Source organism: Vigna angularis, chromosome 2, assembly GCF_016808095.1.
Source record: "Vigna angularis cultivar LongXiaoDou No.4 chromosome 2, ASM1680809v1, whole genome shotgun sequence".
Taxonomy (NCBI): Eukaryota; Viridiplantae; Streptophyta; class Magnoliopsida; order Fabales; family Fabaceae; genus Vigna; species Vigna angularis.
In genome coordinates this window covers 47,799,292-47,824,641 of record NC_068971.1, presented here as the reverse complement: position 1 = coordinate 47,824,641, position 25,350 = coordinate 47,799,292, and the positions used below count along the sequence as shown (strand labels likewise).

At 31.4% G+C, this 25,350-nt stretch overlaps 5 protein-coding genes across 15 annotated transcripts; 1 reads left to right on the top strand and 4 right to left on the bottom strand.

Moving 5' to 3' along the window:
• Window positions 1–141: 141 nt before the first annotated feature.
• On the bottom strand, window positions 142–4,297 carry LOC108326900 (CST complex subunit TEN1). Of its 4 annotated transcripts, none has more exons than XM_017560503.2 (4): window positions 4,185–4,297; window positions 2,721–2,832; window positions 1,172–1,373; window positions 142–1,013 (listed from the first exon to the last, which is right to left on the bottom strand). In XM_017560503.2, exons 2-4 carry the CDS (start codon window positions 2,822–2,824, stop codon window positions 939–941), a joined length of 381 nt encoding a protein of 126 aa, XP_017415992.1. In that variant the 5' UTR covers window positions 2,825–2,832; window positions 4,185–4,297; the 3' UTR covers window positions 142–938. The 4 variants fall into 4 exon arrangements, with proteins under 4 accessions (XP_017415992.1, XP_052729629.1, XP_017415989.1 ...); XM_052873669.1 differs by having other exon boundaries at window positions 142–743; XM_017560500.2 differs by having other exon boundaries at window positions 283–1,017.
• Window positions 4,298–6,073: 1,776 nt separating this feature from the next.
• Window positions 6,074–8,711, bottom strand: LOC108327609 (cation/H(+) antiporter 15-like). Its single transcript, XM_017561296.2, has 3 exons — window positions 8,520–8,711; window positions 7,406–8,413; window positions 6,074–7,309 (listed from the first exon to the last, which is right to left on the bottom strand). Exons 1-3 carry the CDS (start codon window positions 8,709–8,711, stop codon window positions 6,074–6,076), a joined length of 2,436 nt encoding a protein of 811 aa, XP_017416785.2.
• Window positions 8,712–10,719: 2,008 nt separating this feature from the next.
• Window positions 10,720–16,077, bottom strand: LOC108326924 (serine/threonine-protein kinase rio2). The gene is made up of 13 exons (XM_017560537.2): window positions 15,806–16,077; window positions 15,647–15,693; window positions 15,488–15,558; window positions 15,265–15,378; window positions 14,992–15,167; window positions 14,799–14,887; window positions 14,527–14,644; window positions 14,358–14,431; window positions 13,691–13,738; window positions 12,660–12,828; window positions 12,299–12,415; window positions 11,520–11,606; window positions 10,720–11,120 (listed from the first exon to the last, which is right to left on the bottom strand). The coding sequence occupies exons 1-13, from the start codon at window positions 15,887–15,889 to the stop codon at window positions 10,932–10,934; spliced, it is 1,383 nt and encodes a 460-aa protein (XP_017416026.1). The 5' UTR covers window positions 15,890–16,077; the 3' UTR covers window positions 10,720–10,931.
• Window positions 16,078–18,782: 2,705 nt separating this feature from the next.
• LOC108328213 (pentatricopeptide repeat-containing protein At5g48910) lies at window positions 18,783–22,642 on the top strand. 2 transcript variants are annotated; one of them, XM_052873666.1, is made up of 2 exons: window positions 18,783–20,819; window positions 21,348–22,642. In XM_052873666.1, the coding sequence occupies exons 1-2, from the start codon at window positions 18,907–18,909 to the stop codon at window positions 21,394–21,396; spliced, it is 1,962 nt and encodes a 653-aa protein (XP_052729626.1). In that variant the 5' UTR covers window positions 18,783–18,906; the 3' UTR covers window positions 21,397–22,642. The 2 variants fall into 2 exon arrangements, with proteins under 2 accessions (XP_052729626.1, XP_017417531.1); XM_017562042.2 differs by having other exon boundaries at window positions 18,783–20,843.
• On the bottom strand, window positions 21,006–23,592 carry LOC108328323 (uncharacterized). 7 transcript variants are annotated; one of them, XM_017562180.2, is made up of 5 exons: window positions 22,512–23,592; window positions 22,259–22,377; window positions 22,094–22,163; window positions 21,686–21,817; window positions 21,006–21,418 (listed from the first exon to the last, which is right to left on the bottom strand). In XM_017562180.2, exons 1-5 carry the CDS (start codon window positions 22,630–22,632, stop codon window positions 21,159–21,161), a joined length of 702 nt encoding a protein of 233 aa, XP_017417669.1. In that variant the 5' UTR covers window positions 22,633–23,592; the 3' UTR covers window positions 21,006–21,158. The 7 variants fall into 7 exon arrangements, with proteins under 7 accessions (XP_017417669.1, XP_052729627.1, XP_017417670.1 ...); XM_052873667.1 differs by having other exon boundaries at window positions 22,268–22,377; XM_017562181.2 differs by having other exon boundaries at window positions 22,268–22,380; window positions 22,512–23,591.
• Window positions 23,593–25,350: the final 1,758 nt, after the last annotated feature.

The window sequence follows — 25,350 nt, the reverse complement described above, 5'->3', positions numbered from 1 at the left end:
GAGTATCTATATAAACAAGATTGATCTGCTTTTGAGGACGTACAATTTATGCAGGCGCGTGCTCAACAAAGTTCAAAATCAAATGAACATGGAGTGATATGTGGGCCATAAAAACTCTATCCCATCATTACATGGTAGATATGCATCTTCATCTTCAAATCATTGCGTAATTTGCAAATTCAACACCCACACTACAGATGAATGGTGGATATTAATACGTAAACACTCAATATGTTTAAGTTGTGCCTTTTCATCACATTTTGTAGCACATGGAACATAACCTTCCAACGTCAAACGCAACGACTAAATTTATGTAACGGGGACTACCAACTAGATAATTGGCACTACTATTTTTCCCACACAAATGGAGAATATACGACCATAACATTCAAATGCCAGAGATTTTGGAATAGTGATGCAGCATAAAAAAGAGACATGGGATGCACTAAATATCTCATGTTTCCTTGAATATTCCGCCACCCTTCCCTCTCCCTTGCCTCAATTTCCGATGGCAAAATCAGGGGTGACCAAAAGTTTGTTGCATAGCGTCACATGAAGAACTAATTGTCCCCGTGAAGAAAGCACAGCTAAGCCCAATTAATACTTAACAACTCTCTCATGTCATGCCCCATTTGCAGCCAAAAGAAAGAGAGAATAAAAATAAAACGAAATGTCATCATGAACTTGCTAAGATTCTGTTTACACATGAAGAACATTGTAGAGTGCAGACACTACATCTTTATCTGAAAACACAGAAAAGCATATGCATTCAGTGTCCCTAAGTGAGAACAAACATTGCTATACAACAGTTTCAGAGCAAATTTCCATCTTCTTTTATAGTATGAGAAGAGTGCGTTTTCATATTAGCATGGCATCTTCTGCTCGCAAATAATCCTACATAGTTTCTGGATTGCTTAAATGATTGGCTTGAAACTGTCTTAAGAGCAGCAGGGACTGATGGTAAAGATTGAGATCGATCCCATCAACGTTTCTACCAACACGAGCTTGCAAAACTACCTAACAAAGAAAAAAGTAGCATGCTCAAATCGTCTTAAAGACCCTTGTCCATGTTGTGGGTGAATGTGTATTACAAAGCACATTATGCATGTAAGTGTGTTTGCAAAGTAACGGAGAGGTGAGCCTTTTTTTACCAAATCTTGACTAAGCATACCTCATTATCAGGTTGGATAAGGAGTTCACCAATGAATTGGTAGACAGAGCCAGCTTGAAAGCTAAGGTCCCTCAGATGTTCGGTACTAACTTTTAGAATGTCATCGCCATCAATAATCGTTGCTAGGCACGCCTCTATAGAATATTCACGTAACCTATGGAAGGCTACACATAAGTTATTGACTGACACTCCACTGTCATCACTGTCAAGTGGCAACAACAACCCCCAAAAGATATATAATGGAGCAATTTATTCTGTCAGAATGAAATCATACACCATGTTGTACCAGTAGTGCAATTATAGACATTAAATATCTCTACATGTATGAACTGTTTTCAATTATTAGGAAGTATATTACTAAATTCAGTTTTGAACCCACTTGCTCTCAAAGTGATGAAATTCAAGTCAGTCTTGTGCTGATTGTCACGTCACCGAAAAATCATATCATGCGACCCTTATTGCAAAGCCACAGCTATCTAAGAAGTGAAAATAATTGCATCAACTTAAAATCTACAGGTGCTTTTATTGCAACAGGAACTAGCGGGACCAAAACTGAACTTTGGTGAAACAAGAAAAACCAGAAATGCAATTAAACCTATTTTGTATGTTAGTAGTACTCTCCAATTATGCAGCCACATGAAGATAAAAGAGATTTATAAATGCCACTCACAGACTGATCCATGAATGCAGAGGTGATGCATTCTCACAAAATAGTTATTAGTAACATACAATACTACTATGAATTACAACAATGGTAGAATTTAAAGAAGTGAATCACAACCAGAAAGTGTGTTTACCAATTAATATTCAAAATGTATTTTATTGTAGATTGTAGGAATGTTGAGAATGAGAACAGATGAAAATGAAATCCAGACGAACTACATTCAATTAAAAGTAACTTGCAGGGCAATTTTGTTATCTTCTAATGGATACTGACATATGTTTCTTATATAGAAACTTGTCACACCAATCCAAGTCTACAGTGCATGATTTGGGGAGATGAGTCAAACTATGTCATATGTTTACAGCAGCTTTGAAATCGTTAATATTTGAAATGTATAGATCTAAGACATGAGGTATGGCAATTACTACGGAGCTGGTTAAAATCTTCAGGCAGTTTAGCATTCTCACGTAACTTCCATCCATATGATGGACAGTAAATTTACCATACCCAACCTGCCATCATTCCAGAAATCTCAATATTGCTGTTCCCACTCTAAACCATGGCACCAATTGCTGCTATGCTCACCCTGCTAGTATGCCATTACATTTCTTACAAAAACAGTTTCACTAGTGTCCACATGACATTCACTACTAGAAGTCGTCTAAATGTGCATAACCAGATCTATGGTTTTAAAAAAACAAACATAATGCTGGTTGAATCCCTGAAGTGTTTCCACTCACCATGATTGGCAACAAAATACTAAGACACGAAATTTTAACATTAACTTAAATTATTTGACACTGTCAATTTGTCACCATTACAACAGTGAATCATCTTATTAAAAAAAAGTCACACATACATTGTAATTTGAAAAGTGGAACTCACTTTCCAGTTATTCTGAGAGAGGCTCCTTGCTTAAAAAATGGAGATGACGGGTGCAGGTCTTGTAAGGAAATCAATGTACCAGATTTTATTTCCAAAGACGCCATCAGGCTACCTGATGACCAGTAAAACTTCCACTTTTAAATGCAGTTAGGCAAAAATAACATATGCAGTGATGACATTTTCCAGGCACAAATTCGTGTTAATGTAAGTTCCATATTACAAAAGCTTCTGTAGCACATCATCTACCTTGCGACAAGCTTCTAACTCTAACAGTTCCATTATTCCATATAATATCATCACTACATAATAATCATAAAATATTTTAACGAATTGTTTCTTTAACAAATCATTATTTCAATAAATTCCTATTCAATCCAAGTTCAGCTGTTCATATTACAGTTATTCACAAGCAATTTCTACATGAGCAGGGATAGAAAGCGTTAATTACTAAACAGATTTTATTAGGGATTCTCTTTTATCAAAACCGTAGAACAAATAAAGAAAACATAGATGACTCCAGTCGTTTTATAACATTTCATATTTAAGAAATAATTTAATTAAAATTAACCCAAAAATTTCGATCAAGATTTATCGATACATTGTAAATCAAAATCATTCCTGCAACAGTTAACCATGAAAAAACCACATTCTTACTGCATTGATTATACAGAACTAGCAACTAAAACTAAAGCTCACTCATATTTAATGTTCAGGTTAATCCAAGTATACTAGGTTTTAATATGTATTTCTACCCAAAAATATCATGGTTTTTATATTTTGGTCCCTGTAAAAAATGTATTCAAGTTTGGCCTGAGACAATCACCCTTCCACCTAACACATTTTCCTTATATCTGCCATGCTTCTCGCTCCTATGCAAAACTCTATTTCTCAAGTCTTGAATATTTCCACTTTTCTAATCAAAGAAATCTTCCTTGTACTCTCCATAGTATAATGACCACTTGACCAGCATCAAGAATAAATATAAAATTTCCAACCAGTCAAATCCATCATCTTCTCCTCCCACCATATGACAGCTTACAGAACCAAAAGTGACATCTCTGGCTTGGTAGAACAATCCGTTTTTCCAGTCTCATACAATGCACACTCCAAACGGAAAATTTACACCGATAGAAAAACTGAACTAAATAGATTTTCAACAAGCGCCGTCAATGAAAGTTCAGATCACTACCAATATCAACTAAAACCAAATTTAGCGGCTAAATTCCCAAACTGCTACCAAATTAATTTAGGGAAAATCATTCAACTCCATTCCACTAGACCGAATCTCTTCAAACAAAAATGCTTAAAAGATTGTATAACAGAACAAATTTTCTTAAGTAACATTGCAGTTCAAGGTTAAGCTTCCTTCCTATTCCCTTTAATTTCCTAAACAAAATTAGTCATACCACAGCGTAGTGAAAATTTGTATGTGACAAACAAACATTAACAATAAATAACACTCACAACGATTCGTCAATGGCTAACAGTCTTCAATCGTTTAGCCCAAATAACTTGCGCTTTGAAGAAACCGAACTTCTGAGGAAACAAGAAGAAGAACGAGGTTACGTTAAAACAAAATCAAATCAAAAGCATTAGAGTTTTTGAGAAAGAGAAACGTACAATGGGTTGGGCCATTGCCCCATGACCCAGAAGCGAGAGGGAAATTCATATTCGCACTCCCTATTTAGTATTTGAAGCCCTACCTTTCCTTTTATTGTATTTCTTTTGGTGAAAAATATTACTCACGTAAACAAGTTTCTATTACTACTACCACAGTTTTAAAAAGTTTTAGCTGTTTTTAAAAGTTCGAAAACAATTAAAGTTTTCTTTCTAATATATTTATCAAATCCACTATTGTCTTTTTCTTCTAAAATAATGTATTTGTGGAAAAATAGATTATTTTAAAATTTTAGATATTTTATTATTGTTGTGAAAACAAAACAGAAACAGTATGTTAAAAAGGAATGTAAAAAAATGGATATCGTGTTAAGTTTATAGAGAAAAATAGTAAAAATTGGGATTCAAAGTATAAAATAAAAATAACTCTTTTGTTGTATTATTTTCTAAAATTGATACAATAAAATTAAGTTTTGGTTGAAATAATTTTTCAGAAAAAATATGTGCAATAAAAAATATTTATACTTCTATCGCATTTATTTCACTCTGTTTTATCTCGTTAAAACTTATTTATATTAATAATGTTTAATTTTATTTAATTTTTAAGTAAGTGATAAATTAAGGTATTTTAATTAAGTTTTTGTTATTTTTTTAGTTAGTATTCAAAAGTTTTATATTTTTAATTGATTTTTTGTTGTTTAATTTTTCATTATCTTAGTGACGTGAGTGTTTTGTTTGTCCTCACACTTTACTTATAATTATAATTATAATAAAACGTGACATGAATAATATAAAAAATGATATTGTGATTAATATAAAAAATAAATAATTTTTATTGTTTTATTAAAAACTTATCGGACTGCAGAGACTACTTTTATAATCCAACCATGTTTCGGTGGAAATAATAAAAATCATTAATATTTTTACATTAATCATAATAACATTTTCATATAATCACTAAAACTTATTCAATTAAGTGTTACACCATTAGTCAAAGAAAAAATTCACTTAACAAAAAGAATTAAATAGTACAAACTTACTTAAAAGATACTAAAATTTTGAATTACATTAATTTAAAATAAAATATCAAGTACTTTAGAAAAAAAAATCAACAAAACTATTTTCTATCATTTTCAACTATTGATTAAGTCGTTTTTTTTATAATTCAATTTAATTTGAATTTAGGTATGTCATGATCGAATAAAAAAATGTTATCACGGTAGTTTATCATTATTATTTTTCTTTCTATTAATGTGATTAAGTAAAAAGAGTATATAAAAATATAAAAGAAAACAAGAAAATGATAAAAATGAAACTAAATTAAGATACAAACTAAGTTGAATAAGAATGAAAAAAAAACACTTTGTCAAAAAGATAAATATTACAAATGAATATTAATGTATAATGGAAAAGATTGGAAAGAAAAACCAGATTTGAAAAAAAAAATTGCAAATAAATATAAGCAAAAATAAATTTTGTTTGTTATTAGCTTAACCGATAAACATAAAATGATACCACATCAAAATAAAACTAAAATCAAATAGATGAGATTATATGATATTTAACAAATAATCTCATTTATTAATAAGTGAATTTTAAATTTAACTAACTCTACAAAATCGATAAAATTTATATTAGTTTATATACTCTAAATTAGTATAAATCAATCAACCTCACCAAATATTTTCGCATAAATTCATTATGTTTCATTGCAAATTTCCATACTTATTATGTCTTCAAACAACAGATTCAAACTTGTTATTGTTCGTGTCTTTCTGGTTAAGATTATTTCTAAAATTCATTCCTCCATATCCGTATTGTTGAACAACTAGCACAGACGAACGTGAACCAAAATTGTTTGACACTAAAATGTCTCCTATAACTCCAAGTTCTAAGCACTCACACCACTCCAGCAAATTTGAGAAGACCTTAGAGTTCCTACAATTTCCTTGTCCAACTATGTAAAGATCACAACCAAATTTTTCTATCTCATTTAGGATTGCAGGAATATCTTCACCACTACGAACATCAATCTCTGAGTAGGATATTAAATCGTTATTGTGAACCCCGGTAAGTCTGAATGTGCTTATATACTCATCATCTAACTCTTTTTGCTTCTCTGTATCTATTACTGCAGATAATATCCCTTGTGCTTCATCATGAACCGATGCATCTGCTTCTGCCGCTTCACCCAATAGAAGAATTCGAACCACTGAGAGTTGTGTTCCTGAACATCCTGCCATCCTCCATGCAATGGCCAAAGCTTCACGATCATCAGGGCCCCCAACAAAGACCACACGAACATGAAGATTCCTTTTAGGAACTAACCCAAAATCACGATCAACAAATATTCCCACAGAGCATGGAGCACCTTGCATTACATTTTGGTTTATATCTTTGTATACAACACTTGTTACTTCTAGAGTACCTTCTAAAGTTAATTGTTTATGAAATGGAAGAAGAATTAAGCTTGTGTGTTTCTCATCTGCTGAGTGGTATATGTCCTCATGAATAGTTGTATATGTTGACACCACATTTAAGGTCTCAACTCTAATAGCGTCATATGCCTCTCCAAGGGCATCAAATGCATTGTGAATGCTTTCTAACTCTTCCTGTGACCTAGTTAGGTTTTGTTCTCCAGGTTGGCTGCTAGGCTTCCCTATATGTGCAGCAACTAGGGCAGCAGTTCGTCCAGTAAGTTCAACAAGGTACAAGGCAAAAACATGGATAGGGGAAACTCTCATGGCATTAAAACACTCAACTATGCTAATCATGCTTGTAGCTTGGCGAGTATTGTGAACACATGATATAATTCGAAGTTCTGCATCAACTCTTAGTTTTTGTATGGTCTTTAGCTTGTTTTGTTCAAATCTTTGTCTTGGTTTGTAGACAACATTGATGACGGGAGACACAACTATGGTCATCAGAAGAACAGCAGAAGTTATAACGGCATAAGTAGGTACTGAAAATATCTGCAATAACTCATCACAAGAACTTACATATTAGAATGCAATTGTATATCTAAGAAACTAAAGTAATTTATTACAACATTTTAAATAGATCAATACCATTCTATCCCAAGCAATGTTCAACATTATTAATGCCATGGCACCTTTATTATTCAAAATTAAGCCCAAGGTTAAACCATCTCGAATACGCATACCGAAGAACAAGGTGACAATTAAAGTGCTTAAAATCTTTAGAGCACACAATAAGAGTATAATCACAACTACAAAGGGCCAACTTTGTTGGGAAAAAATTGAGGCCAACATAAGTCTCATTCCAGTTCCAGTAAAGAAGAGGGGAACTAAAAATCCTCCAACAAAATCATCTGAAATTGACATGACCAATTCAGCAAATCTTCCATGAGGTAAAATTAATCCAAAAACAAAAGCTCCAACAATGGCATGTGCACCAAGAAAATCTGAAATACATGAGCAAGCTAAAACCCCCATGATTATAAAAAGCAATTGATTATCATTCCATTCATCTTTGTCTGCCTTACGATCAATAAACCATTGAATGATTGGACGTACCACAAAGATGCACACAACAATGAAGATTATCGTGCATGGCACAGTGTAGATAGCTCCTTTACCATTAGTTGAAAATGGAACAAATAAAGTGAAAAGAATCCAACCATAGGTGTCACCAATCATGGCTGCTGTTAAAGCCGCTTTACCAAGACCAGTATAAAGGAGCTTAAGCTCAGAAAGTGTGTGTGCTACCACAGGAAAACTTGTAACAGTGAGAATTAAAGTCCAAAGTATATAAGTATTATCTGTACTTTCCTCAAGGGGAAACATCATAATATGCCCATAAACTTTTCGAAACAAAGCATATAAGCATGGTGCAATAAGCATGGGAAAGATGATCCCAACAATAGTGATGCTTGCAGGTTTCTTTTTCATGTGTAAAATGGTATTTAAGTTCATCTCCAATCCACTAAGGAATGCATAATAAATGAGACCAATATGGGAAAGAACCTCAACATTGACAATCCCGTTTACTGGAAAAATGAACTCAAAAATGGGCGTGAATCTTCCAAGTAATGGCGGTGTTAGTAGGAAACCAACCTACATAATTATAATTTAGAATGTTCACACATTAGATTATTAGAAAGTCACTTATAAGAAATTTTGAGATAATTTTAATAAACAAAATAACTTTTTATTTACTTACAGATATTTGTGAAATGAGACGAGTTTGATGTAGAGGTTTGTAAATTATGGAAAAAAGACGAGATAACACAGCAACAAAAGCAATTTGAATGGCCAGAATAGGAAGCTCTGTTTGCAAGACTTTATCAGTTTTCCAAAATTGATTACGATTAACTATAAATACGTTGTAACATGCAGGTAGTGTGTCTGTCATTGTTTCTTCGATTTTGTATTTGATACACTTACTCTCAATATTTCTTCTACTATGATATTTTCAATCTTTATATCTTTTTTTCTTTTACTAACAGAACTTAAGGTTAAAACACATTACCGGTATTAACAACAAATTACCGGTATTAACAACAAAATACACATCAACAACATAAATTTCACTTAGACATATCTATTTATGGTGTCACTTATCTTATAATTAGTGTCATCTTTTTGTTAAACACAACAAATAATCAAAGTCTTTTATGATTTTTTGTTGAACATAACAAATAGTCTAAGTCTTTTATAGTTACATAACTGATTATAATTTTATACAACTATTTTATTAATATTTTATAAAATATTTAAATTTTAAATATCTTAATTTAATATTTTTTTTGTTAAAAATTAGTTATCATTGTTTAGAAAAACAGTGTTGTAAATACACACTAATTTTCTATTGATAGCTTATTTGGTTATAAAAGAACATACAAAGAGTTAGTATTTTGTAAGTTGGAAAAAAAAATCGAGTAAATCATTTTTAAAACAAGCATGCAACATCTCGTCCATACAAAGATAATAACATGCAATTTTTATGTTGAAAAATAAAACTAAAATTTACAACTTTGACTTTAATGAATTATTTCAAATAAAATATTACATCAGCCTACTTTCCTGTTTAAAAAATTAGGAAGTACATGTTTGAACCCACTGAATTGAAATAGTCAAAATTAATTCTTTTATCCAAACTTCATTATAATTAAAATTTATAGATTTTTACAAGGTAATCACTTTCTATATTTTACACTGTCAATTTACAACAGCTTCTAAGTTTCAGTTGAATTCTCTTAAAAAAATAAAAAATCTTACAATTCAGTCAATCAAACTTTTAGAAAAGAACTATATATTTTATCTTGTAATTATAATCAATTAAGTGCAGCTTAAAGTTTCTAAATATTGCGTCTTGCACTCACCGCATTTAGATAGATTATAGAATTAATTATAAGTCTGTGTCTTATACACAGGTTCAAATAATACCTACAGAAGTGTAGGTCATCTTCACTCATTTAACTAGTGTTATATTTCTAAAACAACCATAAAAATAAACTAGTGTAAGTTAGCAACAATAAAATATTTCACAATAAATTTAAAACTAGATGTAAATAACCAACTATTTTTGCAAAACTAAACGTATATAATAAATGTTTAGAGTTATTACTGTTAAATAATTTGTAAGATACTTATAATTTTATGATTTTATAATTTAATATTTTTATATTTTTATCACTTTATGATTTTATAATTTTATAATTTTATATTTTTATTATTTTATAATTTTTAATTTTACAATTTTATAGTTTTATAATTTTAAGATCTGGGAATTGAATATTTTGGAACATAATTCTAACATTTTCATGGTAATATGTTCTTTTAAATAAATAAAAAATTGATGAACGAAAAATTTTTATGAAACAGGTTGGGAAAAAAAATTTCAAGGAGAATTGAGTTGGAAAAGATGGAAATCACCATTTTTGAAGTGATAATTGATACTTGCAATGTATATCAGGGGATGGTTTGGACATTGGCTCCTTGTGGGAACTAATTTTTCCATTTTTTATTAAAAAAAATACTTTAATATTAATAAAAAAATGTTTACATAAAGTATGATTTGAGACAGTAACATTTAAGTATTACATTGTCTTCTTTCAAATATACTGATATTTTCCTTTCTCTTGTTAATCATACATTTTCTTTTTCACGCAACTTTTAATATAGAAATAAATTTAGAATCAATTCAAAAATAACAATAGAAGACTCAATTAACTGATTTTCTTTAGAAGATTTGGATTCCAATTCGAACCAATTTTGAGAGGACCAACTTAGAAAAAAAAAACTGCCCGAAAAAGGAAAAACTAGAATTATTAATTATACAGGCATGAAACTCTACGCAGTAGCAGAGAATAATTAATAGTTACTCTCAAAGTCCACAAAAAATATGCTAATGTGACAAGTTTCTGATAGAGAATGGCAAAATTTTCATTCCAAATAACAGTATTTCACAGGAGGATGGGTCGATCATAACCTATTTGTTTTCCTATTTCTGAACTTTACAAATGTTTGAAGTTTGACCAGACAAATTCAGTCTACAATATCCTACCAAAACTTTAAGCTGTCTCATGAATGGCACCATTGAACATCACAGGCGCTTTGGTTCCTACGTATTTCACCAGCTACTCAATTGTTTCTGGATTTTAGAATTGTGAGATGACCTACCACCTTTGTCTTTGTAGGAATTTCTACCTCCAGCAGTCTTATGTCCCTTACGAACTGCTGCCACAGCACGTCGTCTTTGCTTATTCAAGCTCTTAACCAGTTCAGCTTCATTTTCCGTGGCTTCTTCATTGTTCTCCTCCTGTGAATCAAAATTACCACTATTGAGGCTTTCATGCAATGGCCAAATAACATGCTATATATATATAAACTTGAATAATATAAAAAAAAGGAAGCAATACAAGGAAATAATGTTCTACACTACGTCACTAGAAAATTTACGTTAACAAAATGAGCCTATGGTTGAGAAAATACGACATCAAGGTTAGAGAAGAAATGCACTATAACTCTACTCTAGAAGAGGATATGCATAACATTTCTTGTTAACAAGCCAGACATATACAAGCTATTTCCCAAAAAAATCATCATGGATCAGCGTTTAAGACTATAAATTCTTTGAATTGAATATTATGAAGAGCAAAAGGAAACAGTACAAACATAGCATTGAGATAACCACCCAATAAAATAAAGCATTGCTCACATTGTCATTTGCATCTTCCTTTTCAGATCCACTGCTTTCACGTGCTTCACAAGTCTTCTCTATCCACTGACTTTCATATCCCTCATTCTGATTAAAACAAAATAACAATCCTTCAACCAACATTGCAGAATTAGACTTACACAACTAATGAAATAAGCAGAAAAAAATATGGCAGCGTATATAAGCCCGCTAGTCAATTGACAAACTATAAGTAGACCAAATACTGGATATTCGAATTTAGATATCACAGTTCACTTAGATACTATATTTAATGATAAATTTCAGAACAATGAAAATTTTCAAGTTCAACCATCTCTAGTACAGAATGTTTAGCATTGTTCCTAAGTTTTTCAGCATGGATCTGCTAAACAAATACCCATAATCTTCCATCAGCATAAATCATACATGCTCGCTATCTATGCTATAGTTTTAATTAAAATGAGTTATCAGCTGCCTATGCTATATTAAAGTTTATGTTTTGAACAAAATGCTCATTATCAAGAGCACATCTCAGTTCTTAGATTTGCTATGTTGTTCCTTGTAGTGCTTTTGTTATGAAGTCACTTCTTTATTGGGATACAACTTTCTCAACTCCCCAATTCATAGCTCAGTTTCCCACTGTTAATCTCCCCTGCAGGTAAGCCTATTTGTTTTATGTAAGCTTGTGCTAACTACTGTTTTACCTCTCTTTACATGTACATCTTTTATATGTGATTTTATTGAAATAAAATAAATAACAGCACATTTTTACATGGTTTGTATCTGTTTTATGGCATTACCTGTTCCAACAAGTCAGAAGAATTACCATCAACAGTGCCTGCTTCATTCAGGTCTTCTACTAAGTCAACCTCTTCACCGTCTGAATTCGTATCACTCTCTGCCTTTCCTTCAATGAACTGCACATAGAGATTTGAATACGTTTGAGGCGGAACCAAATACAAAAATGAAAGCTTACCAATCTACGCACAATAACTAAAAGCAGACAATTTTATGCTTCACCAGACGCCAAATGGTGGTCCATGCTGGGTGTCAGCGGTAAGCCAAAAGAGGTGGAAAATATAGAAGCAAAGTTATGGTGCCTTTTGAAAAATGATCCCTACATTTTCTTCCCCGTCTCAAAGAACAAGAAAAACACTGTACCCTTTGAATATCTTCTTCATCCTTTCTAGTAAAGCCACTGGCAGCAAGCTCCCTATCTAGAAAACCAGAACTTCTTTCTATCGCAGAAAAACAGGGTTTTCCAGCTCCATCTCTTCCCTCATCAGAACCGTCCATATCATCTAAGCTTTCTTCAAAAGAAAGATTGAACCTGAAACAGACAAGACGGAATGATATGAAGATGATTATTTTACCAGCCAAATACTAGATCCAAAAACCTTTCAACAAGTTCAGAAACCAAAGATCTATCAGCCATGCAGTAAAAACAGGAGATGAAAATGAGATAGGGATAAGATACCAAAAACCAAATGGAAAATGAAGAATATTAAAATTATACTAAAAAATACAGGAAAAAAGAATCACATAAATACATCTCCATAAAAGGATAGTTTATAGTAAAAAGATACAGATTGCATATATGTTATATATAAATGCAAGTCAGACGGAAAAGATTCAAGAGCATAAATTCAAAAAATTTCCCAACATGTACGACCTTAAAGGAAACTCCTTATTTAATGAAAGCACAAGAGAGTGGAAGACAGACTTAAAAGGATAGAAACTAGCCTGGTGTTTGGTAGTGAAGGAAGTAAAAGGAAAGTAAAGTCTAAATTGTTATTCGTAGCAGTCAACTCTTCTCATTTTTCTTTCACTTTCTCTCCAAACAAACAGAGAAAAAGGATACTTGTGTGTTGTTTTCCTCTTTATTTATTTTCTCCCACTTTCATCCCTTCCAAACATAGTGTAAGAATCGTGAGTCCAGGTCCTTTGACCATGTCCGTTATATTTTTCACTAAATGCACTTTCTAACAAGGTATGCTAACTTGTAATAACAGACATACCTAATTACTTGCTACTTTACTGAAATTAACTCTACAGTTCGGGCAAGTTATGTGAGAATATCATTTATATTTTTCCCTAACATCATTTGAATAATAAAGACAACAAAATATTAAAAGTGATATGCAAAAGCATCTCTAAAGTTGACAAATACATGATTTAAAAAAACAACCTACCTTTTCCTGAAAAATTTAAAGATGCATTCAACATCACGGTCAAAGTACCTGAAATAAGGATAAATAATCTATGGTTAAACTAGAAATAAAATATACTCTGCTTTTCCACTAATATGACACACTTGGACATATAACTTCAGCACATTTTTACTATTTGCAAATTTTCAAAATCTTATTTTTACTATGAATATTGATTTTAAAACTTAAGTATGAAACTAATATACTACTTATTTTCACATACTACTTTCGTATGATAACAGAACTTATATAAGGGTATCCCAAAAAAAAATGAGAAAAGTTCTATTAGCATATTATACTTCATAAATTGAAAAGAGATGTCATAATAAATCTAAAAATCGTATTATAAGGCTTAACATGTTGAATTTATACCTCACAAATTTAAAGACACATGACTAAATTATAAAAAGATTCTTTTTCAGGGACGAAGCAGGTTGAACTATGGAAGAATAATTAGTTTCTTGAACACTATATATTAGCCCTTTAAATTCTTAATAAGTTTGATCAGAATGCGAAATGACCTGCAAATTTTGTAAACTACATAAGAAATAACAAAAGAAAACGTAGAAAAATGACAGGGTGGCTAGGAAGTGTGATAACAAGTCAAAAGAAAATCATGACCAAAACTATCACAAAAGGAGACCCTTACATCTGTGCATTACGATGTGACACGGATACCATTTGAGGAAAATCAATCATGGTAATTTTTTCATCATCGTCAATCTACAGTGAATGGAATTCAAAGTGTAAATTAGATTAGAAAACCAACAAAAATTGAGAATCCTCTTTGAGCATTATGCAAACAAGTCAAAGCATACCATGATATTGAATTCATTGAAATCGCAATGGATAAGGCCACGCTCAGCCAACCGAACAACTAAACCAATGATTGTCTCAAAAACTGTCTCTGGATTTTGCAACTGCTTCACCTGAACACTGCATTTGAAAAACCAAATAGACAAATCAAGTAATTGTTTACCAAAATCAGCAAAAAAATGTGAAAGAAAGACGAGAAACAATAAAACCAGCTTAAGAAAAAGAAACACAAGAAAAAAAATTAAAAATAGCAAAAGTAATGAAGGATACCTACAGAGAATAACCTTGGACAAGTGACATGACTACACAATGTCTATTGTGCTCTACAGCATTTGGAACAGGAAAGCCATGGGTTTCCAGAGCCTGCCTCATGCAGACCATGTGTGTCAGTGACTAGAGAATCAAGAAACAATAAAATAATTCAAATATACAGCAACTGTATAGCCGAAAGGGGAGGAAGGTAAAACCTTCATGAAAGCAAATTCTTTAAGGGCAGCAAGGCGAGACAAATAGAGCCAATTATAACTACTTCGATGTCTCAAGTAGTCACGCTTAGATTTAACAGCTCTAAAAGAGACTCTACCAAGTCTATGCAACTTCATGGCTAGAACAGTTCCATCTTCACGGGCAACCTCAAATATATCTAGCAGGGCACAAATGCCAACGTAATTAGGAAAAAAAAATTTATGAAATATGATTGAATGAAGAGCACAATATTAGAAGAGCATTAACTACAATACCAGATTCCTTTCCAACACCAATTTGGCGACCAACAGCAATAAACACTCCTTTGTTCACCATAGTTTTAATGGCAAGAAAATCATAACCAAGATAGGTAAGGCGGAATCCATCATCTAAAATCAAATTAAGCTCACACAAATTAGAAGGTCATCCAAAAGAAAATATGATCATTAGTATTCTTTGTTAATACGAATAATAATAAACAGACTAGAAGGTACCAACATTTAGAAGAGTCATGATGCAGCAACTTGTGCTTGAGCAAATTCTTCAAAACTTTGTACGTGCCTCCATGCCTACAGACATTAACATAAAAATTAGTAACAAGAGTGGAAGAAAAAAACATAGTAAAGCGACTGAAAGCGGAAGAATATTGAGAGGTACTTGAGACGCGCAATTCGATCGATGAGTTCCGTGGGTACGATTTCATGCTGCAGCCGGGGGGTAATTTCGTTAATTTGAACTCAAAAAGTTCAAAACATATGATATTTAAATTGAAATTATAAAAAAAATGGCGTAGGAGAGGAAGAGAGAAAAACGCACATTCCGCATGCCCAATTCAACGGCGGTGAGAACCCTAAAATCATCTTTGTAGAGATATCTCAACACATCCACGTCGAGCTTCATTCTGAATTCAGGTCAGTGTGCGCTTTTGGGGAGAAAATAATGCACCTTGAATGGGATGGTGGCTTGGGTATGTCTGGTCGGAGGAAGTTTTGCTTGTGGAGAAGGTGCTTGCGGCGGTTAGGTTGTGATATTTGAGTGAGTGAGGATTTACCGATCTGGGCTGGGCTTAAGATGCTGCTGGTGAGAACTGGAGATGTGCGTAGTATCCTATAAAAAATTATTTTATTTTTTTATTTAATTAAGTTTTAACTTCAACTTAAATTAGTATATTTTTAATTTAATTTTTATTAAAAAATCGTTTCATTAAATATTTAAAGTACTTTTCATTTTGTTTGAGTGAGCTGTTTTAATTTTGTTGATAGCTGACTTTAACTTCTTTTTACTTATAATTCATTGATTAATTTGTTTTTTTATTTATTTTATTTTACTGGTTAACTCACTTTTAAAATAACGAGTTGATGAATGAATTGAAAAAGTTAAAAAAATAAAAATGAAAAATATATATAATCATATTTCCTTGTTATTGATAAAATCAAATAACATAATATTATAGTAATAAAAATTATTTTAAGAATAATGACTTTTGAAATCAAAAGAACATCTACATCTTATAAGTTCTACGAAGTCAATTTTTAAGAGACTTTTTACTTTTAGTTCAGTATAGTAAGACATCTTCATCAATATTTTATTCAATTATTAATAAAAACTTCTTTTTCAAAATAAAATTATTTTTATTTTTATAATCAGAATATTATATTTGAAGATTTCTAGGTTATTATCATTTAGGCTTATATTTAGTGGTTTTACAATATTAAAACTCTCTTCAAATTTTGATGATAATCTTATATATTAATAATTCATTTATTATAAGATTAGGGACAACAATAAAAGTGATAATATTTATATGAAAAAATTTGCTCATCACTCAGTTTTATCATTCATCATGTATTTATGAAAAAATATTTGTGAGTTTTTTTACATAGACGGACCCTCATAAATTTCTACATACATTTTGATCTTTTATTTTTTATCTTTAAATAAAATATTTAAAAAATACTTTTTAAGAATTTAAAATTGGATAAAAAAAATTTTAAGAATAATTTAAATCAAATATTCAATAAAACATTAATATTCTTAAATTTTATATTAAGACAAAAATTTAAATAAGTTGTGTCAAATATTAAGTTTTATTTTTACAAAATAACATTAATATTATATTTATGAATTTTATATATATATATATATATATATATATATATATATTTAAAAAATAGAGTATTATAATTGATAGGTATTTTTAAATAATGAAATCGATTATTTTAATGTTAAAAATTCAATAATACAAATAAAATTTTATAAACACGTCTTACTATAAAAAAATACGTATAATTTCTTTAAAAACTTTCTTTTAGATTTTATATATCTTAATTTCTAACTCCTTACATGATCAGCTTTTCTTATAGAATAAGTTAGTTTTTACTAATTTTTTTTCTTTGATGTAATGTTTAAGCCATACATGTAGGTATGATGTATGTGTCATCCAACCTCTTTTTCCAATTTCTTGTCAATCAGTGGTCCTAAGAACCTATCATGATCATAATTTTGTGGTCTATAGGTACCGTCAAAAAAATTTGAGTTGAGGCAGGGGTTTTTGGGCTATTAGAGCGGTTTAAGTTTTTCATCATGTAAGGGAAGCTATCATTTAATTTTGTTTTAAGATGTATGAATTTGTGTTTGAGATGTTATGAGAAATCATGTTTGGTTGAATATGTTATAGTTGAGATGATTGTGAGTGATGCTTATATATTGATGTATATTGTGTGTCTGAGAAGTGGTATTGGTTTGAACATTTGATGTTATTGTGTTGGAGTATAATTACCTGCAAAATTGATGTAGGATATAAGTTGGTAAAAAGTAATTGTTCTAGGAGCTATTTTTAGTCTAAATTGGGATTTTGGTATGTAAATTTTTAGAGAAATAATTTTGGAGTGATAACTGATGTTTGAAATATGTTTTTATGGTCATTTTGAACTTGTTTAGGATCTTAGTTAGCAGAAAATATAATGTTGATTTGGGAAGTGATAACTAGGTAGAATTGTAGGTTGAATTTTATGTTGTCTTGGTCTATTTTAAGGGTTTTAACAAGTAAGAATCAAAAGGAGAAGGTCTATGATGAAAATGACTATTTAAGACCTATTTTTGAGTTAATTGAGACTTGTTTAGACTTTTAGTTTGCAAATTGTTGGTTGTAATGTGTAGAATTAGTCATAGGTGTTTTTGAGTGGTTAAGTGATCTAGTGCATCTTATTTCTGATCGAATGAGCAAAATGATTTTCGATTTCATACATAAACATATTTTTGCATCAATTTTAGTGTTAGAAAAGTCAGTTTGACATTTTAATAAATTCAAGGTGCCTCTAAATTTATTTAATATTGTTAAAATTATTTAATTAAAATATTTGTATAACATCTATAAAAAAAGTTAAATTTCGTTTTAATTTAAAAAAACAAAATTACTTTATTATAAAAAAATATTGAACTTGAAACAAAACAAAATCTCAAAATAAAATAAGATTAAAACAATGATATATAAAATTATAGTGACACATGATACAAGTGATATATATATTTTTTTAAAATTTTTAAAAATAATAATTAAATAAATATTAAAAAATAAAATAAAAATCATGAAATAACAAGTGACATTTTTTTTTAGTATTATTGCATGTTTTTTTCAAAATAAAAATTAAATTGAAACACGTAACAATGAAAATTCTCCTGCATAGATAGGATAAATGACGTAATTAAAAAAATCAAATTAAACAAAAGAAAAATAAAAGGACAAAAGTTGTATTTAAGCTTCTTTCATCTTATCTTTGAGTATCCAATCTCCAAACCAAACATTCACAACTCTATTAGTAAGGGAGAGTTTTCTTCTGTTAAGATGGAGATATGCACATAAGCAAGATACTGAAATTACCGCCTGTTCTGGATGAAAAGATAAATTTTGCTCACAGATGAATGCTTTTATGTTTCAGACCAATACAGCATGTCATGATCCACATATTGGTGTCCCACAAATCAGGACATGCAAAAGCATGCGAGAATTGAAGCAAGTGCATGCGTTTTTTGTCAAAACAGCACGAACCCATGACACCACAATAGCAACAGAGATTCTTAGGCTCGGTGCCACGTCTGATTTTCGTGATATTGGGTATGCCCTCTCAGTGTTCGACCAGATGCCTAACAGGAATTGCTTTGCTTGGAACACTGTGATAAGAGCACTTGCTGAAACCCAAGATAGGCTCTTGGACGCCTTCTTTGTTTTCTGCAAAATGGTGACCGAGGCAACGGTGGAGCCTAACCGGTTCACTTTCCCATCTGTTCTGAAGGCGTGCGCAGTCATGGCCAGGTTCGAAGAAGGGAAACAGGTTCATGGGTTAGTTCTTAAGTTTGGATTGGTGAACGATGAATTTGTTGTCACTAATTTGCTAAGGATGTATGTGATGTGTGGGAGTATGGACGATGCTCATGTTTTGTTTTATAGGAATGTTGAGGGTGTTGATGATGTGAGGAGGTTGGTGAGAGAGGAGAGGAGGGGAGAGTTTAATGTGGTTCTATGCAATGTGATGGTTGATGGGTATGTAAGAGTTGGGAACCTTAAGGCTGCTAGGGACTTGTTTGACAGGATGGCTCAAAGGAGTGTGGTTTCTTGGAATGTGATGATTTCTGGGTATGCTCAAAATGGGTTTTATAGAGAGGCCATAGAAGTGTTTCGTAGGATGACGCAGATGAGAGACATGTCGCCGAACCGGGTCACTTTGATCAGTGTGCTGCCTGCGATTTCGCGTCTTGGAGCGCTTGAGTTGGGGAAATGGGTGCATTTATATGCAGAGAAGAGTAAGATCCGGATTGATGATGTGCTTGGTTCGGCTCTGGTTGATATGTACGCCAAGTGTGGGAGCATTGAGAAGGCCATTCTAGTATTTGAGGAGCTACCACAAAACAATGTTATAACATGGAATGTTGTTATTAGTGGTCTTGCCATGCATGGTAAAGCCAATGATGTGTTTAATTATTTGTCGAGGATGGAAAAATGTGGAATATCCCCGAGTGATGTTACGTACATAGCCATCTTAAGTGCTTGTAGCCATGCAGGCTTAGTGGACAAGGGAAGATCATTTTTTAATGACATGGTTAATAGGGTTGGATTAGAGCCTAAAATTGAACACTATGGGTGCATGGTTGATCTTCTGGGTCGTGCTGGTTATCTTGAAGAAGCAGAACAGCTTATATTGAGCATGCCAATGAAGCCAGATGATGTCATATGGAAGGCTTTACTTGGTTCTTGTAAGATGCATAAAAATATCGAAATAGGTACGCGTGTTGCGGAGGTTTTAATGCAATTGGCTCCTCATGACAGTGGGGCATATGTGGCTCTCTCCAACATGTATGCCTCATCAGGGAATTGGGATGGAGTTGCAGAGGTGAGGTTAATGATGAAAGACATGGATATAAGAAAAGACCCTGGATGTAGCTGGATTGAAATTGATGGTGTTACTCATGAGTTCCTTGTTGAGGATGATTCCCATCCTAGAGCCAAAGACATACACTCAATGTTGAAGGAAATTTCAAACAAGTTGAGCTTGGAAGGTCATATGCCAGATACCACACAAGTGTTGCTCAAGATGGATGAGAAAAACAAAGAAATCGTGCTGCACTACCATAGTGAGAAGATTGCTGTTGCTTTTGGCTTAATTAGTACACCCCCGAAGACATCACTTTGTATTGTGAAAAATTTGAGAATTTGTGAAGATTGTCATTCCTCAATGAAATTAATCGCAAAAATGTATGAGCGAAAGATAGTTATTCGAGACAGGAAGCGCTTTCACCATTTTGAACATGGTTCGTGTTCTTGTATGGACTACTGGTAGACTGCTAATCCTTGCTGTGTGTAAGTGTAAATGTCTATTGTATATCCTAACTTAAGTTAACTTCCTTTACGTGTTTGTGAATATAGCTTTTAAATTTAATGAATTTACATCAAAAGTGCTTCAAAACTGAACGTATCTCTCTTTGCTTCAGTCCTAATACACTCGCAAGTGATTGCATTAAATATAAAATAAGACTTAAAAGTTATTTCATTTAATTTACTTTTTCTTTAGTACATGGTTGCAAACTATGGTATAGACTATGAAACGATGACTAGGAGGAGTATAACACAAAATCTAAGATATTATACAACAGTGAGGTTTCACTTCGGTTGAGATCAACCTTTGGTTCTGATAATGGTGATAGATCCTCTACCCTGAGTTTGAATCCTTGTAAGGGCTGCCACTGCTTTACCTGAAATACCAAAGGCACGATTTGAAATGCATGAATGAGTGAGAGAGTCTCCCACAGGGTGTGGAATTGGCTTTGATGGACTCATCAGCATCTGGTGATTTATATCTTTCAGGGTCGTTTCCCCTTCAACTCCTCCTGGCTTCACCAACTCAAATGGATAAGCTATTTTCTTCTGGTGACCCCCTGAATAAGAACGAGGACAAAAGGACACCTTATGAGTGCCATAGTAAAAGGTATGGAGTACTAAATTAAGTAAATCATCTTTTTTCTGTTCAAACAAGAGAAGAGTGAAAGATTATGTATGTTGTTGTTATCTAATCTCAAAGTATTATGTATGATAAGTTTTTAATTTTCCAATTACTATCTTATTTTCTATATTTCTGATCAATTAAGAGTGTAAAATTATCTGCATTGTGTTTTAGAAATTAAACTCAAAAGAGCATGTGGTACTTATGACAGAAGCATCACTTTCATCTGACTCTCTAGATGGATAGCTCCCCTGAGCAGAATCATGCTTCATTGCAGCTCCATGTTTATCATTTTGCAATGATGGTAGCTTCATAGTGCTGACGTTGTTATTGTCTGTACAGAAATAATTTGCATGTCAGTGTGGGTATGTTTCAATTGCTATCACTGCTGCCAAAACTAGAAGCGAAGTTATAGGGAAAAAAAATGAAAGGATATGCTGGTGGTAATTTATTGCAAAATCTAAACTCTTTTTTTATGCACATATAATCTCTAGCCAAGTTGTAGGGTTGTGAAAGAAAAAAAGAACAGAGTAGAGAATAATAGCCATGAAAATTATCACTGGAGTCATTTGCAAAATCTCTCAAGTTTGAAGATGAAAAGAAGGCATACCATGGAGGATTTGAGCTGTTGAAGAGAATGCTGGAAACAAGTCTTTCTGATCAACCAAATATTGGGTTTTCTGTGATCAACAAGTGAACATCTTTCAAACACTTTGACTACAAAAGCTTGGGAGTAACTGTTGAGAAAAAGTAGAGAACACGAAACCAGACATACATAGTTAACCTTTTGATCTTGAGAGTAGGATGGTAAGTTGTGCTGCTTGCACCAAATACCCCAACCTGCAATAACATCTTCAAGGTACCCAGTTGAAGTTTCAGCTGCAAACCAGGACTCTGCTGCAGCAGCAACAACAACATAGGGTCATAATAAGCAAATAAGATCAGAAACAATTAGAACTAGTAGTGGTAGCCAGTAACAGCATTCTTTGTAGTCCAAAAAAGGAAACAGAAAAGGATGGCATAAATACCAAGACTCAGATCTGAGTGAGTGACTCCAATGTCCAATTCCATGGAGGCAAGGCAGTGAGAAGACAAAGTATTGAGGGTGGTAGTACTCAGCATCAAGTTCCTCTTGTATACAACATTCATACAAGTGAACAAAAGGACTACTGTGTTTCACTTTAAATTATTGTCATGGGGCCCTTGTAAACTCTGAAAATACCCACCTACCTAACCATACATTAGTCAATGCAAATCAAAATAATAAATGGGCCACATTAATTTGAGGGTTGATTATGCAATGTGACTGCAAGTTCATCAAATTTTTGGTCTCATTCTATTCAGGAAGCTCCTTTAATCACCAAAACAAAACAAACAAAAAAAAACACTAAAACATGCTTTTGGTCACCTCCAAAATATGCACCTTTCCTGTGGTGGATGCTAGAACAAGACCAACAATAACGTGACATCATAAAGGATTAAAAGGTGATGCATCTAGAAAAAAGATTAAAAGGTCACTTGATCTCAAGGCTTCTTTGAGATCATGCATCTTTAATTCTTTGTCCATGTTCCAATGTTGACTGCAGAAAGGTTAGAAGCGCCTAAAGAGAGACAGGTTGAGTTCTTTTAATTTCAACTCTTTGAAAATGTTTTTCAATATTTAGATATTAGAGCTGTTGGTTTACAAGAGAAAGCAAGTTAAGCAACCCACAGAAAATTAAACTTGAATATATTATGGCTGTACAAAGTTGAACTAACCACTGTACCAAAAAAAGGAAAATAGTTGAACAAGAGTTGGAAAATGGAAACAAAGTGAAGAATAGTAGGCTATTGGCAAAGGAGATTCAAAGCATCACTATCTGCTTTTCTAATTTGCTATATATCTTTTTCTTTGGCATAGTTTTTCAAAGCATGCATCACAATCTTCTTTTCCTTATTCGTTTACTTCTTTTTCTTTAGTGTAGTTTTCTTTTCATCCCTCTTCTCTGTAAGACAAGGAACACAAATGAAGCCACGCCTAATGCTTTGGCTTTTGCAGCTTCTCCTAGTTCAGCCTTATTTCTTTTTCTTTTTCTTTTATCTATTCCTTTTTATAGGCTATATTCTTAGATACTTTCTATTTTTTTTCCTTAAATACTGGTGTTCATCTCTTTACTTTTTTTTTTATTGCATTTATTTTTCTTGAATATTTCATTCATCTCGTTATTTTTCTTGAATAGTTTAAGTTGGTAAGGTAGGTGGTTATATTAGTAACCACTGCAGGAGTAGAGAGAGTGGTTGGTTTTGCAGTGATTTTCATGTGAAGACGTGAGGAAGAGAAAGGGCGAAAATAACAGGAAAGAAAAAGTAGATAAGGAAATAAATATCAATTTGACATTTTGACTTAAAAGACAATGCATAAAGGAAATAAAGAATCTTCCATTTATTATTTTCTTATCCTGAAATGTCCTATGGAAATGAGCACTGCTATTTATATAGATGATTGTGTTACAATAATTTGTGCACAAAGGAAAAAAAAAAACTATACAAGAAGAGAGAGAAAATGATGATTTTAAGACTTTTATTATTACAAGAAGATTTCATATTTTATATTGTTAGCCCTGAAATTGATTTATCTCATCAAAGGACAAAAGAAAAAATATGTCTATCAATAGTTAAATAAGATCGGGAAGCATGCATCTATAATAGATAATAATGGAATGAAAACAAGTTTTATTATCTTAACATCTTCCTAATAAAATATCATCCTCATATCTTATTTTTATATGTAATGTATATAAATTTTTTGTCTTCTTTCCATCAAATCCTTTGTATTTGTACTTGTTTTTTTTATTAATTAATTATTTTTATAAAAAATGTCAAATATTTAAATAAAAATTATAATTATATAAATTTTAAATTAAAGTACGAATAAAAATGAAACAATTATTGTATTATAAGACAATTACAAATAAATAAAATTTCATGAAAATTAAAATGTCTATTTTTTTTTCAAATGTTAATGAAGAAAAATTGATAAAATTTAAAAATATTTTTCAAAACTAAAAGAAAATATATTCAAGTTTTAAAATATTTCAAATGTCTTTTATTATTATTTTTCTTTAAATTGTAATCAAATCTTTTTTTTACATATTAAAAAACATTATACTACTTCAACAAAATCTCACAATAAAAAAATATTAAACTAATAATAATTTGAATTTAGATATAGATTTTTTATTTTTTAATTATGATAAACAAGATTCACGAAAACAAAATTAAAGGATTATATTATAGTAAATGAGATGTCTTTTATAGAATTGTGGTGAACAAATTACACTTATAAGAATGAGTTAGAAAATAAAAATAACAAAATATATAAAAACAATAAAAAAGGGGATTTTACATCATAAAAATATTGAAAAGAAGTAGAATTGATAAAAATATGTGCCTTATATATGATTTGATACATTATTAAACAAAATTACATAAAAACTTTCTAAATCTCTAAACACTCAAGAGATATAATGAATTATTTTAGTGAAACAAAAGTTTTTCAAATAAAACAAAAGTAAGTTATGTGAAGGAGATCAAATTTTTATATTACCTTGAAGAGTTTATGTAATTAAAAACTTTAAATAAGATGATCTAAGAAAATAAAGAAGATAATTTTTTTTTATCTTACAACATAAAGAAGGATATATGCAGTTAAACACTTAAAATTAAGAACCAAACATTTTCATATGAAAAAAGATAAATAATAAACAAAAAAAATTCAAATGTGAGACTTAAAAACAATTTAATTCATTAAAATTGATAATAAACCATTTAAATATAATTTTACAAAGAAAACAAATGTGTAATTAAAACTGTGAGAGGAAAAGTATA